The sequence below is a fragment of the Ranitomeya variabilis genome, chromosome 2 (genome assembly GCF_051348905.1).
Source record: "Ranitomeya variabilis isolate aRanVar5 chromosome 2, aRanVar5.hap1, whole genome shotgun sequence".
NCBI lineage: Eukaryota > Metazoa > Chordata > Amphibia > Anura > Dendrobatidae > Ranitomeya > Ranitomeya variabilis.
Window position 1 is genome coordinate 462,678,534 of NC_135233.1, and position 15,108 is coordinate 462,693,641.

Consider the following 15,108-nt stretch of genomic DNA (forward strand, 5'->3'; position numbering starts at 1 on the left):
CTCCAGTCCAAGACTGGGTTGTGAGACTGCAACCATGGCAATCCCAGTACCAAATCGTCATGTAAATTATACAGCACCAGGAAACGAATAATCTCCTGGTGATCCGGATTGATACGCATGGTTACTTGTGTCCAGTATTGTGGTTTATTATTAGCCAATGGGGTGGAGTCAATCCCCTTCAGAGGAATAAGAGTCTCCAAAGGCTCTAAATCAAAACCACAACGATTGGCAAAAGACCAATCCATAAGACTCAGAGCGGCGCCAGAGTCAACATAGGCGTCCGTGGCAATGGATGACAAAGAGCAAATCAGGGTTACAGACAAAATAAACTTAGACTGAATGGTGCCAATGGAAACAGACTTATCAAGCTTCTTTGTACGCCTAGAGCATGCTGATATAACATGAGTAGAATCCCCACAATAGAAACACAATCCATTCTTCCGTCTAAAATTCTGTCGCTCGCTCCTGGACAGAATTCTATCACACTGCATACTTTCTGGCGTCTTTTCCATAGACACCGCCAGATGGTGCACCGGTTTGCGCTCCCGCAGACGCCTATCAATCTGAATAGCCATTGTCATGGACTCATTCAGACCTGCAGGCACAGGGAACCCCACCATAACATCCTTAACGGCATCAGAGAGACCTTCTCTGAAAGTTGCCGCCAAGGCGCACTCATTCCACTGAGTAAGCACAGACCATTTACGGAATTTTTGGCAGTAAACTTCAGCTTCGTCTTGCCCCTGAGATAGTGCCATCAAAGTTTTTTCTGCCTGAAGTTCCAAATGAGGTTCCTCATAAAGCAAGCCCAAGGCCAGAAAAAACGCATCCACATCGCGTAACGCAGGATCCCCTGCTGGCAATGAGAAGGCCCAATCTTGAGGGTCACCCCTGAGCAAGGAAATCACAATCCTAACCTGCTGAGCAGGGTCTCCAGCTGAACGAGACTTCAGGGACAAATAAAGCTTACAATTATTTCGGAAATTCTGGAAGCTAGCTCTATTCCCTGTGAAGAACTCCGGCAAAGGAATTCTCGGCTCAGATACCGGAGCATGTACCACAAAATCTTGTAAATTTTGTACTTTCGTGATGAGATTATTCAAACCCACAGTTACACTCTGAAGATCCATTATTGTCAGGTGCACACAGAGCCATACAGAGATTAGGAGGAGAGAGAAAAAAAAGACTGCAGCAAGGCAGACTGGAGGAAAAAAAAAAAAAAAAAAAAAATTCCAGCAGACTTCTTATAACTCTCCTTTCTCAACCTGGGTCTTTAACACTTTATGGGCCGGTCAAACTGTCATGATCTCTGCAGGCAGAGATCATAGCAAGCCTATAGAGGGACAAGCTCTCGGAAGATGGAACTATACTGACCATGAACTAAGCCTGCCGCGCAACTAGAAATAGCCAGGTAGCATTTCCTATTTATCGCTAGATGCCCAGCTCTGGCCTAAGACCTAAATAGCTAGCAGAGGGAAATGTAAGACCTGGCTCACCTCTAGAGAAATATTCCAAAGAAGACAGTAGCCCCCCACATGTAATGACGATGAGTTCAGATGAAACAACAAACGCAGCAGGAAAATAGTCTTAGCAAATTTGAGGTCCGCTTACTAGATAGCAGAAGACAGATAGTATACTTTCATGGTCAGCAGAAAAACACTAACAAAACACCATCCAGAGATTACCTTAAACTCTGGCATTAACTCATAACGCCAGAGTAGCAATCCCTGATCAACGAGAGCTTTCCAGACACAGTAACAAAACTTCAGCTGTGAACTGGAACAAATAGGCAAAACAAAACATGGACAAAAGTCCAACTTATCTAGTGGTTGTCTAGAAGCAGGAACAAGCACTGAGAGGCATCAGATAACATTGTTGACCGGCAAGAAACCACCAGAGAAATGAGCTTAAATAGCGACACCCACTACTGATGGAACCAGGTGAAACAGGAAAGAGGATGACAAGTCCAATTCCACAAGCGGCCACCGGGGGAGCCCAGAATCCAAATTCACAACACCTCAGTGGCTGATGTGATTTGTTGCGCAGTACTTGCGTTATCGGTACTGCTATTCTTGGTGGCTCGTGTGACTTGTTGCGCAGTACTTGCATTGCCGGTACTACTATCCTCAGTGGCTCATGTGATGTGTTGCACAGTACTTGCGTTGTCGGTACTGCTATCCTCAGTGGCTGATGTGATCTGTTGCGCAGTACTTGCGTTGTCGGTACTGCTATCCTCAGTGGCTCATGTGATCTGTTGCGTAGTACTTGCACTGTCGGTACTGCTATCCTCAGTGGCTGATGTGATCTGTTCTGTAGTACTTGCACTGTCGGTACTGCTATCCTCAGTGGCTCATGTGATCTGTTGCACAGTACTTGCGTTGTCGATACTGCTATCCTCAGTGGCTCATGTGATCTGTTGCGCAGTACTTGTGTTGTCGGTACTGCTGTTCTCAGTGGCTGATGTGATTTGTTGCGCAGTACTTGCGTTGTCGGTACTGCTATCCTCAGTTGCTCATGTGATTTGTTGCACAGTACTTGCGTTGTCGGTACTGCTATCCTCAGTGGCTCATGTGATTTGTTGCGCAGTACTTGCGTTGTCGGTACTGCTGTTCTCAGTGGCTGATGTGATTTGTTGCACAGTACTTGCGTTGTCGGTACTGCTATCCTCAGTCGCTCATGTGATTTGTTGCACAGTACTTGCGTTGTCGGTACTGCTATCCTCAGTGGCTCATGTGATCCGTTGTGCATTGTGACCATTGCAGCGAATTAGCGATAACTGCAAGCGATCAGCAGACAATCCTTTTCAAAAAAATTATATCATCATAAAATGGCACTTTTCGTCACATGGGTGCTCTGGATTTTTTTTATTAGTATTATAATTATTGGGAGTTCTTGAGGCATTTTTTTGCTGCACACAGTAACCATAAAATCACAGATTAAATACTGTAGAACATAAAACAATTGTCCCTTTATTAGCAGGAGTCGCTCATGGCACAGCTGAACAACAGTGGCCTTTTGGTGCAAGAATACTTTGAATATTTCTGAATGTTTACTTCATTTTTGCTGATTTGTCACTTAGGGTTTTGTATGGACTGTTTCTTATGTGTTACTTGTGGAATGTGAATAAACTAATGCAAAATTAATTAAAAAGAAGAAATGTCAGGGTTTTCCACATCCGCCACCCAGATTACTGTACTCCTTCCTAGAGACCCTTTTAAAAAAATTAAAAAAAGCTAAATCCTGATTCATTGATTTTAGGCAATTCCTTCATTTTTCCCTTGTACTTGCGTTGGTAAATGTTTCCATAACATATAGTTGGCTATTCACTATCTTGTGATTTTAATATTGGCATTGTGACTATTCTAGAATGTACTTCTTAATATTTCAGAAAATCTGCATGTACATTAGCAGGAATAGTCCGACTCGGACCCTTTCTTTTGTATTCAAGCATCTAATGAGCCTGTGCAAAGGTTATTGGAAGGGAGGGGGAGCTATGACTTCGCCTATTGTGGATCCTGTGTATTCAGCTGTATATAGAGGAGTTTATTGTCATTGTTATCTTACCTGTGATGATAAGGAGCCTGCTGAAAAGTCTTCTGAAAAGAACAGGAGATAATAATCCCAGTGGCCAGTATGAAAATTACAAGATTTATTTTTTTGGTACAAATTGTAATATAAATAAAAAAAGCAATGGTAATTTTCTGATATGTTTTTTAAGTACTTTCTTTCCATTGTTTGGCCACAAATTAAATTGATTATTTTAAAATCTTTTTGGTCTAAGAGATTATTACACAACCCTTTTGGGTCCACGAGTATAAATTTACTACTAATGTTCCGGTAGAAAGCCCATGAGCAGATAATGCGTGCCAATAAACCATGTAATAATTTGATTGCTTCTCATTTGAAGGTACCGATACAATCTGTATGAGGGTGAATGATAGATAATAATATAATTTTTTGGTGTCCATACAGTTTGTAAATGGTTCCTTCTTAGGATAGAGTCACATGACCGTATTCTCCACTTTAGAAAAAAATGGTCTGATTATTCTGATCAGAGTTTAATCAGATTGGCATCAGTTTTTCTCCGACATAAAGAGGAAAAAAAAAGTTTCTCCATTCCGTCATTTTATGAAAATCATCCGAGTTCAATCTGATTTTTTTTCATGGACCCATAGATTTGCATTGCTGATTTTGTTCTAACAAAATTGGACATATCGCTATTTTTTTTTTATTTTGCCGCGGACCACTCATTCCGAGGATAATAATCAGAGATGTGCACAGCCCCGTAGAATATCGTAAGTGTCTTTCATAGAATAGCACTAGTACAAGAAAATCCGTCTTGTGCACGAGCCCTTACACCTAGATACTGGGGATGACAAATATTACTATATAGGCTGCATTTTCTCATTTGTAGGCTCATTACTGCCATGTTTATACACTCGCTTGGCTGATAATTGGCCTCTCCAAAAAAGATCTTAGTGTGTCCGACCGCTGGGACCCCCACGATCTTGAGAATGGGGCTCTGAAGAGCTCTGTGTGATTGGAGCAGAAGTGAAGCATTAGCACTTCCGCTCCATTGTTTTCCGATTTTCTCTGTATCACTTCCGAGTTTTCAAACCTTTTATCATATATTTACTAATAAAGATTTATGTATTTATACACTTGATACAAGTTCACTTTATTTCTTGTTTTTTTCTACTGTTCTTTTTGGCACCTTTTCTTTGCTTCCATTTTTTCCAAGGCAGCAGTATAGCAGCACATCGGAAAGTTGTCAAGCTGCCATGCACCAGAGGGTTGCTCACAGTGGAGTCATACATCATTACTAGGTGGTTTTCACTTGTCTGATATTCATGGTCCAAGTACGGACCGAGAATCACGGATTGGCCACAGGTCTTTATAGGACTGTGAAAATGTTGAGTTTGGGTCAGGCGTTCCACAAGCGTTGCGTACACTGCAGTCCATACTTAGACCTTGAATGTTGGATGTGGGTATAAATATATAACAGGATGATAATCTAACCATAACTTGTGTATTTTTGTAGGTTACGCAGAAACAGTTCTTCCGATAAACTGGTCCGAGACGCAAAAGAAAGGACTAAGAAACTAGATAGGAAAGTTCTCTCGACTTCCAATCTTTTCAGTGGTAAGAACATAACAGAGATAATAAATGGAAATGTACACCTTGGAGATATTCTGATACAATAGTGGTGTCCGTGGCCAGAAATAAAGTGTTTTACTTTGGTAAACCAACTATTTTTTAGAAAAATATCAGAAAGTCTGTTTATAGATCACAATCTTAAAGTCCTATATTGAATTATTGTCGGCAGTGATAGTTGCATCCTCTTTAGCTGACGTTGGTTGTAATGTTCATATCCTCCATAGACATTAATAAATAATGTTCTGTTTACAGTGGTGAGAAAATAACATATTTTAATGGTCGTGAATAGCATAGAAATATCACGCTACTTGTATATTTATTGCCCTGTACTGATTCTGATTTACCTTTTTTTGATACGTCACATAAATATCTTTCAGGTCCCCCTTCGTCAAAACGGGGAAATTACAATATAGGTGAGTGTTAATTTTTCAAAGTGCTATTGTTTTCCTCATCTTTAAATGGGTTGTCTGGTTAAATAATATTCATGGCTTAGCTTTCAGATAATTTATCAAATTTATCAATATCGGATTAATGGGGGTCCGACACCTGGCACCTCCATTGATCATCTGTTATAAGATCTGGTACACATTGAACAGAGCTGTAATTCTTTGTGTGGCAGCCGCTGCCGGGTCCTGCAGATCAGCTCCTATTCTCTTGATCACCAATAGTGTAAATCACCATTCATGAGAGGGGCTGTGTGATTATTATTGCTTTTTTTATTGACTTTTGCATAGTATATGTTTGAGTTTTGAGGAACATCAGATTTCCAGTTAATATTATAAACCATTGTCATTTTTGTCTTTATGATTTTTTTATGATTTTTTACCTACTTCATCTCCTAATACCAAGGAGCATATTTTTATTACAACTTCCCATAATGGCGCTATATTACTTTGTGCTTTAAATTAATAAATGATTTCCGTTTCTATATAGATGGTATGAGCGTTAAAGTTTTTCTTCGTGGTCGACCAATTACAATGTATATACCTTCCTGCATAAAAAACCATGATGACCAGAAACCAGAACTTCCGAGTGAGAAGCTGCAGTTAGAATGGGTGTATCCTTATACTGAGCCTAAATGCCTTTTAAAACCTTACTTCTGCTATTAAGATGTCTCTTCTCATAAAAGGGCCGTTCCATAAAGGACCTATTCACAGTACAGGTAGTAAATGTAAGATTGCTGGAGGTCTCATGACTGGGAACTCCAATGGTCACAAGATTGGAGGTTCTTAACATCGTAGTGTGAATGGAAGCAGTAGTGAGCATGTGCGACCACTGAGCATGTGCGACCATTGAGCATATGCGACCACTGCCCATTCACTTTCTATAGGTGTGGTGGTCACACATGCTCAATACCGTTTTATTCTCACAGCGCAGAGAACTTTGTTCCCCTCCTTTTTGGATTAGTGGGGTCTCAGCAGTTGAATTCCCAGCAGTCATAAATTTATCATATATTCTGTGTGTCAGTGACAAATGTTGTTCATGTGACAACCAAAGCATTGATCGGCATGCAAACAATCTCGTGTATAGGGGCCTCCTGACTCTTGCATGACAGATGATGTCAGGGGAGAGAAGGATCGGGCAAGTTTGAGTTCAATCTGCCCATCCCTATAGAGAACTCATGTACGCTCGGCTGATCTGAGCATTCACGTGTATTAGAGAGTCAAATAAGATGGCTGTTAGTCGACTGCTATCCAGGGTATGTTGGCATCTTTAGGTTATGTGGACACAATGTCTTTCTCCTACGCCTCATTGGGGGACACAGACCGTGGGTGTTATGCTGCTTGCCACTAGGAGGACACTAAGTGATACAAAGAAAGTTAGCTCCTCCCCTGCAGTATACACCCTCCTGCTGGCCCTCAGCTACCCAGTTCTTGCTTAGTGTCTGTAGGAGGCACTTGGGTCTGTTTTCAGACCCCAACTTTCTTATTTTTATTTTTATTTTTTATTCAACGGAGTGAAGGGGGCGACGGATCCTTTTTTATGGGACCCGCTCTCCCCCGAACCAGCAACAGGCGAGCACGGCGAGTATACCTCCCCGTCCCTCTCCTGCGACGCGGGAGCACGCCAAATTTTACTCGGGCAACGGGTTTCCATCTTTGGTCCCGATTTCCCTTCCCCCTGCAAGACGGCGAGCACATAGAGCCTGCTCTAATGTTCCTCTCCGGTGGCCCGACATACAAGGCCCACATCACATGGCGTTGCATACTTGCGGCAGAGCCCAAAGGGATTGCAGATGAGGATGGAGCGCGCAGGGACAGGGGGACCTGCATTACCGGACTGTGAGTACATCAGGAGTTCCCCTCCTGCGCTCCGGATCGCTTTGCGGCCGCGCCACCTCACACCGCCGGGCAGGCCGGAAATTTAGTCCCCGGCTTTTCAGCCGGAGTGGGCCGCAGTGGCCTCTATGGGGTAGGCGCCGGCGGTACTTTCGGCAAGTAGGCCGCAGTGGGCAGATCCCTCCCACGGCCGTAACTCCGCCCCCTATATCGGCGCTTCTCGTCTGGGACGAGAGGCGCCCTGCAGATCTCGGGGGCCATGCTTCCTCACGCTGCCTGACTGGAAGATGCGGTCTTGGGGGTGCCACTGGCCGGTACGCCAGCGGCAATCATTCGGCGCGCGACGCGCCCCACCGGCAGGCTCCATAAATTTAGTCCCCGGCTTTTGCAGCCGGACTAGGCCGCAGTGAAATACCTTTCAGGAGCGGAGGTGCTTTCATGGTCCCGATGGGCTGAACTTCGTGGAAGAAGCCCCCCTCCATGGTCCGGGCAGCCTCCACCACTGTGAAAGCGGACAAGGAGGCGGACGGTTCCTCTCCACCTCCCTAACAAAGGGATGATGGATTGAGGTTTATCTCTCTACCCCTGCACCGTCCACGCTGCAATACCCGACATCCGCGGCGGCTCCATGCCGGGACGCGCACCGTTGGTAAGTGGATCCTGCCAGCAATGGGCTTCTGCAGCGGGATATTGACAGGCAGTCTCAGACTTCCCTGTGACCACCTCCCTGAGGTAACGCTCCAGCCGGCTAACAAATTTAGCTCCCGGCTTCGGCCGATGTGTAGTCCGCACCTCCAGAAGCGCACTGTGTCGCCTCAAGGCGGCTTAGCCTTTTTTCCTGGCGCTTAGCGCCTGACGCGGAAGCGCTCAATTTTCTCGAGCAACGGGTGACCACCCCTAACTCTTACGCTGACGCCGGCTGCAGAAATTTACGCCCCGGCTGGGGCCTATCATGGAAGTTTCGAGGCTCCGCCCACGTCGTGCCTGTAGCTCCGTCCCCTAAATTGGCGCTTCTCGCTCGCTGCGAGATTTTACCTAAACCCGCATGACCAGTATTCCCGGTCTTAAAGTCACACGACCAGTATTCTCTGGTCTTAAAGGCACGTGACCAGTATTCCCTGGTCTTAAAGGCACGTGACCAGTATTTCCTGGTCTTAAAGGCTCGTGACCAGTATTCCCTGGTCTTAAGGGTACGTGACCAGTATCCCCTGGTCTTAAAGGCACGTGACCAGTATTCCCTGGTCTTAAAGGCGCGTGACCAGTATTCCCTGGTCTTAAGGGCGCGTGACCAGAATTCCCGGGTTTTAAAGGCACACGTCCAGTTTTCCCTGGTCTTAAAGGCACGCGACCAGTATTCCCTGGTCTTAATGGCGCACTACCAGTATTCCCTGGTCTTAATGGCGCACTACCAGTTTTCCCTGGTCTTAAAGGCACACGACCAGCATTCTCTGGTCTTAAAGCCACACGACCAGCAATCCCTGGTCTTAAAGGCACACGACCAGTATTCCCTGGTCTTAAAGGCACACGACCAGTATTCCCTGGTCTTAAAGGCACACGACCAGTTTTCCCTGGTCTTAAAGGCACACGACCAGTTTTCCCTGGTCTTAAAGGCACACGACCAGTTTTCCCTGGTCTTAACGGCACACGACCAGTATTCCCTGGTCTTGAGGGCACCATGACCAATCCGAAACTGGTCATAATTGAGGAGCCCTCTGCCGCCGAGCCCAGTTTATCCCAGTGTAACTAGTTCCCTCAGCCTAAACTCCCTCGTAGAGCTTTTGCCATCCAGTCCGGATATGCGATTCACTGGACAGAAGCCTCTACGCGGGACGCTATGCCTGGTCTGATTTTTAAGGGCGACAGGCACTTTAAAGGGCGCCGGTCTCCCCACACCATCAACAGACGGGCACTCGAAGGTCCAGGCCTAACGCCAGACAGCCTGTCCTGTCCACCCGGAGACCTGCACTCTGTGGATGTACAGAGGCATCCTTTTTTTTCGGGCGTCTGAGCACCCCCCTCTGCATCACCACTATTTAACAGAAGATGCAAGTAGGCGAATTTCCCTCTCCACTTCCTTGTTAAGAGGATGGTGGATTGAGGCTCCTAATTTTTAACTCTGCAATGACCTGCTGGAAGCAGCGGCGCATTCTGCCACTCGGCAGATTAACCGGGTACAATCTCCTGTGGGTTACCTACCAGTATCCCTGCCCGATATGTCCTTAATTAAAAATGCCACGATCTGTCAAATAGCACATCTGATTTGTTCCGTTTGGCAACTACGGGTCCAGCCCTTTAACCTCCCTATCCGCCGCATGGATGCTAGAGCAACGGTCTCCTGCTTAGAGCCCTTAACTACTTTGATTCACACCAGTATCCCTTTCCTGAGGACAGTTCAGCTGGTCAATCATATTCTTGAGCGGGAGACTAACGAACAATCGTACGTTTCCGCAGCCCCGACCAACAGTGAAAGGGTTGTCCAGGACAGTCTAGATCTAAGGGATCTTGGTTACTAAAAGGTGGAACGATAAGTAGGACCGATTCCGGACCTCAAACTTCTAACAATCTTTTCACAAGGTTCTTCTTCTTCTTCGAATGGAGTTTCATCCGCTCAGCCATTACTTCAACAAAAAAGGTGCAGTTTCGGGCATCCATCGACATTCGGGATGCCTAACCTCTTCAAAAATTCCTTTGCTTTTCCATTCGTGAATAGCATTTAAGTCACGACCTTGTTCTTCGGCCTTGCTACCGCATCCAGGGTGTTCGCAAGGGTCATGGTGGCTGTCATCTTGCACCTAGAGGCGTGGTCGTCCTATCCTGTTTGACCGACTGTTTACCCACCCTTGCAGGACTACGCTAAGTCGTCTATATCTCTTGCGATACCCTCTCACCTGGGCTGGTGGCTAGACTTAGACAACTCCTCATTTCCAGCCCAGCAGATATCCTTTTTGAGGATGATCCAGTATTCCTCCAGAAGGGTGGTAAAATCTCCCTCCGGACAAGGTCATGGTTTTTCAACGGGAGCTTGCGCTCTTGCTCACTCATCCCCTCATTTCATTCGATTTGCTGGGAGGGTTCCAAAAAAAAAAAAAAAAACGGAGACGACAATGGAAACAGTTTCCTTTGCTCCGTTAGTTTTCAGCAAGTCAAGCAGCCTTTCAGACGATAGTCTCTGAGTTCCTTCTTCATCCGGAGTTTTTTCTCCTGGTTCCATGGTTACTAGTAACTTCCAATGCCAGTCCTCTTCTCCCGATCATTGCTCTGGAGATCTCAAGGGTAGTCCTATAGTAGGTCCACTCCTTATGGCGGGTCAACCCATCCGAATTCAATCGGACAACGCCACGGCTGTGTCATACGTCAATCATCTAGCGAGTACCCACGTTCAAGCACCATGGCCAAAGTACCTCACATGGGCCGAGATCTATCACTCGGTGATATTGGCAGTTCATATCCCAGAAGTAGAACTCTGGGCTGCGAACATATTTAGTCGTCAGGGTTTCCCCTCAAGTGAGTGGGAACTTCACCGGAAGTATTCCATCAGACCCGCCTTCACTGGAGCTCTACAGTTGTTAGCTCGGATAGCGTCCTGACTGATCGCCGGTGTACTGGAGTTGGTTGTTCGGCCTCGAGATCCAGGAGCCTTCGCACTGCATGCTCCGGTTATTCCGTGGTACCAGTTTCCACTTCCGAAAACTTTTCAGAAGCAGAAAGGGCCCCAGTGATCCTCGGACATCCGTACTGACCACGTCAGTTCACTTGCGGAGCTGGTAGCTTTCTGTATTTCTGCAACAAAACTGCAAGTAGGGACCACCTCGCAGGATGTTTTTCACATGTAATTCTTCCATATTGCATACCGTTAGATCATTGGGATCTATTCTATTAGGGAAGGTTGCCCCCTTTTCTCTCGGCTATATCCTCATCCTGACGAGTCTTTGGTGCTAACGGGTCTTTTTCAGTCTTTTTTCTCTTATTTCCTTCAAGGCAAGGTTGTCCTCAAGCCTTCCCTGTCCCTAGTTACCAAGGTGGTATTGTATTACTACTGTCATGAGGGCATAGTTCCTCCCTCATCTCTTTTGGCACCACTCCACAAAATGGAATGAGGTCCCCATATTCCGGACAGAGCAAGTGCTCTGAGTAGGTATGTCTTGAGGACGGCGTCCTTCCGAAGGTTGGACACTGTATCTTGGGTTTCCTACCGGTAAGAGGAAGGTTTCCTGACTTTTACAGGAAGGGTTTGGCCGTCTCCATCGGCCATTTAGCCTGGTGTATTCTTTCACCATCCAGTAGTCCTTCCGTGTTAGATGACAGCCTATCTCCCCGTCTATCGTGGGTTCCAGGCACCAGGCGTCAACAAGACACGCCTGCACGTTTGCGGATTCGTCCAGTCCGCATGCATTCTTGAAGCATTATAATTCCCAGACTTCCACAGATGTGACTCTGGGCAGGCGGACTCTGCAGGCCGCGGTGGCGCACTTGTAAGTAGCGGTTACACAGAGCCTGATCTGATGTTGTCCCCACCCAGGGACTGCTTTGGTACGTCCCACGGTCTGTGTCCCCCAATGAGGCGTAGGAGAAAAGGAGATTTTTGTTTACTTACCGTAAAATCTTTTTCTCCGAGCCAATCATTGGGGGACACAGCTCCCACCCTAGTATTGGCTTATGCTTGTTTTTACAATCCGATATGCTATACTCTCATATATGATATGACATGCTGTAAGCTAATATGTTGTTACTGATCTCCTACTGCTTTTTGCACCGAACTGGTTAGCTGAGGGCCAGCAGGAGGGTGTATACTGCAGGGGAGGAGCTAACTTTCTTTGTATCACTTAGTGTCCTCCTAGTGGCAAGCAGCATAACACCCACGGTCTGTGTCCCCCAATGATTGGCTCGGAGAAAAAGATTTTACGGTAAGTAAACAAAAATCTCCTTTTTTCCTATGGATTTTATCTGGAACCTGCCTGAAAAGTGCCAAAAAGCATGAACATACGCACAGCAATGTCAAAACGACTTGCTGTGCATATATTCCATCTTTTGTAACTTCTTTTAGGCTTTGAAAGCCGTGAAGTGGCTAAAGGAAGCGATCAAGGTGCTGCTGTGAAATACATAGAATTAAAAGAAAAAAAAAGCTTTTTTTGAATATAAAAATAGCATTTTAGATTATATCCAATGACTTTTTTCTAAAAGAAATTGGAACAATTTACTGTAGAGACGCTTGTGACTCCGGAGCTTATAGTACATGTAACTTGGGTAGTCCACTTGCCTTATCTTTATAGAAACTTTGACTAAGGAGATCTCCTTAACCCGTTCTGCACACACAGTTATGGTTGTCGCGGCCGTGATTCACGATGCAATCTGCGTATGTTGCAGTCCGGAGAAGTTATCTATTTTACCGCGTGCATCATAGTCATCTGTGATGTAAACCGTGGAACGCAGCGCCACTTTTTACGGCACACGGACTGCGTTCGCTGGTAAGTCCAGGGGAGTGAGACCTTTTGGGTAGGCGTGAGGTTGGTGAATTTCTGCTTTTAACTGTAGAGGTTTGATCAGTAAAGTCACTTACGATTTCACTTGTTGATAATTTTTGGGTAAATTCCATGTAAAACACAATCATTGTTCTTACGTGGGTTATTCTTGTTTTCCTTCTGCATTAAAGTCAGTAAGATATACTGTAGTTTAGAAAAAATGCAGCGAACATATTGATTACGCACCGATGGAATATGAATGGCAATGCAGATAAAAATTGTCCAGTTTTTTTCTACATGAAAATATGCTTATTTAATTATTCTGCAAGCATTGCAAAGTTCTGATTTTTTTTACATTATTCATTACATTATTTTGCTTTATTTTCTCCTAAACACTATGCTGCAGAGCTGTTTTAATGCCAAATTCATGCATCATTAGAAACAAGATGCTTTCCTTTAAAGCTTCTTCAGATGTCCGTACAAATCTGTCTGAACACGGATTCTCGACCTGAGCAGGTCAGCTTCATATGTGTCTGAGCCACTGCAAAAAAATCATAATTTTAGAAGAAAAAAATAGTTTATCTCTAAAAACTTTTTTTCCTATCACTATCTATATCAAACAAAATTGTCACACTGTCAGCGAGAACTAATATTAAACTTTTACCTTCTGTTGGGCACGTGGGCAAAAGTCATTATGAAGGGAGCTGGAGGTGAGCTGTAATATTGGGAATGGTGGATTCTGTGGTAGCTACTATAAATAGAGATGTAATTGCAAGAGTAAAAAATTTCAAGTGTTTTTTACTAAAAAAAAATACATTTTTTTTTTAGTGATATGTAAAATTAAATGTTTGTATTTTTTTTAAAGTATTTAACATATAATCTTTTTCTGTTAACACATTTCTTGTAAGATTTATAACAAAAAAAACACATTTTTTAAAAGATTTTTTTTCTAGAGTCTCTTTTGGCAGATTTAAAAGAATAGACAAAATGACTCCCCCTTTATATACTATAAAACTGGGAATCTACAAAATTGAGAAAATTGTTTTGTTTTTTTCTAAATTCAAAATTATTTTATACTTAATAACTTCCTTTAAATGGTTTTTCTGGTTTAGAATAGAAACTCGGTCAGTGAGACATGGTGGAGAGCAACTAAAAGAATGTCTTTCTTTCTGGAAGATCAGGCTTGTATGTGGGGATGACCTATATATTTCACTGAGTACCAAGTTGCCATTCATTATTCCCGAGGCTGAGCTCCTACAAGGAGAATGAAGATTGAATACTCCCCTCCAGATAGCAGCAGATCACTTGGGGTCCTAATAGCAGGATATTCCGCAATCAACTTACGTTCAGGAGATCTGTGGGAAAACAAAGACTGTGCAAAGTGGGAAACCCAACTGACTTTTATTTTTTGTAATATAAGGGAATGTACATAACTTTCACGTATCCTTTGCTCTTTCCACCATTGCTGATCACACATAGTTTAGCTGTCCACCCGGATGGAGTAAAAGTGGCCTCTGGACAAACAGCTGGAGTAGACAAGGATGGTAAGGTGAGAAGCGCACGTACCTTTCATAGTCACCTCATTTGCTTAGAGACCATAGAAAAATTGCCCACATTATGTATTATTAATGGCCTTTCGCTCAATATCGAGCCACGGCGACTTGATGGATGAACGCTCTGTAGGAAGATCATCTTGTCCAAGCCTAGATAGGTCCACCAGGGTCTTCTCTTCCATTATCTTCATTGTATCAAGCCATCGCGTTGCTGGTCTTCCTCTTCGCCTTGTTCCTTCTATTCTTCTGACCATGATGTCCTTCTCAAATCTCAAATTGCCCACAACAGGCAATAAAACACTTTCCTCTCTTCCCTTGTCGTTATTAAAAAGCTAAAAATACTGGAGCCTTGGGTCAGATAACTTTTACTTTTTGTCCTCTACTGCCGACTATCACCTGCCTTAGTATTTTCCTTGCCTAGGCATCATTTTAGGTTTGTGTGGGTTGTGTGGGTTTCCTCCGGGATCTCCGGTTTCCTCCCACACTCCTATGACATACTGATAGGGAATCTAGATTGTGAGCCCCAATGAGGACATTGCTGATAATGTCTGTAAAGGGCTGTGGAAGATGATAGCGCTACATGAGCAAAATCATAATGATATAACAAAGGCTGGAATTTCCCCTTGCATTAACCCCCAATTCGTGAAATTAGTCCCTCTT

At 44.4% G+C, this 15,108-nt stretch overlaps 1 protein-coding gene across 1 annotated transcript in view; it reads left to right on the forward strand.

The window, feature by feature from the left end:
- Positions 1-15,108, forward strand: part of EML3 (EMAP like 3) — a 59,352-nt gene that overhangs the window by 29,247 nt on the left and 14,997 nt on the right. Inside the window, exons 5-9 of the mRNA XM_077287520.1 lie at positions 5,042-5,142; positions 5,535-5,570; positions 6,091-6,214; positions 12,752-12,901; positions 14,375-14,444. Of these exons, the coding sequence (XP_077143635.1) occupies positions 5,042-5,142; positions 5,535-5,570; positions 6,091-6,214; positions 12,752-12,901; positions 14,375-14,444 (481 nt within the window). The remainder of the gene's footprint in view (positions 1-5,041; positions 5,143-5,534; positions 5,571-6,090; positions 6,215-12,751; positions 12,902-14,374; positions 14,445-15,108) is intronic.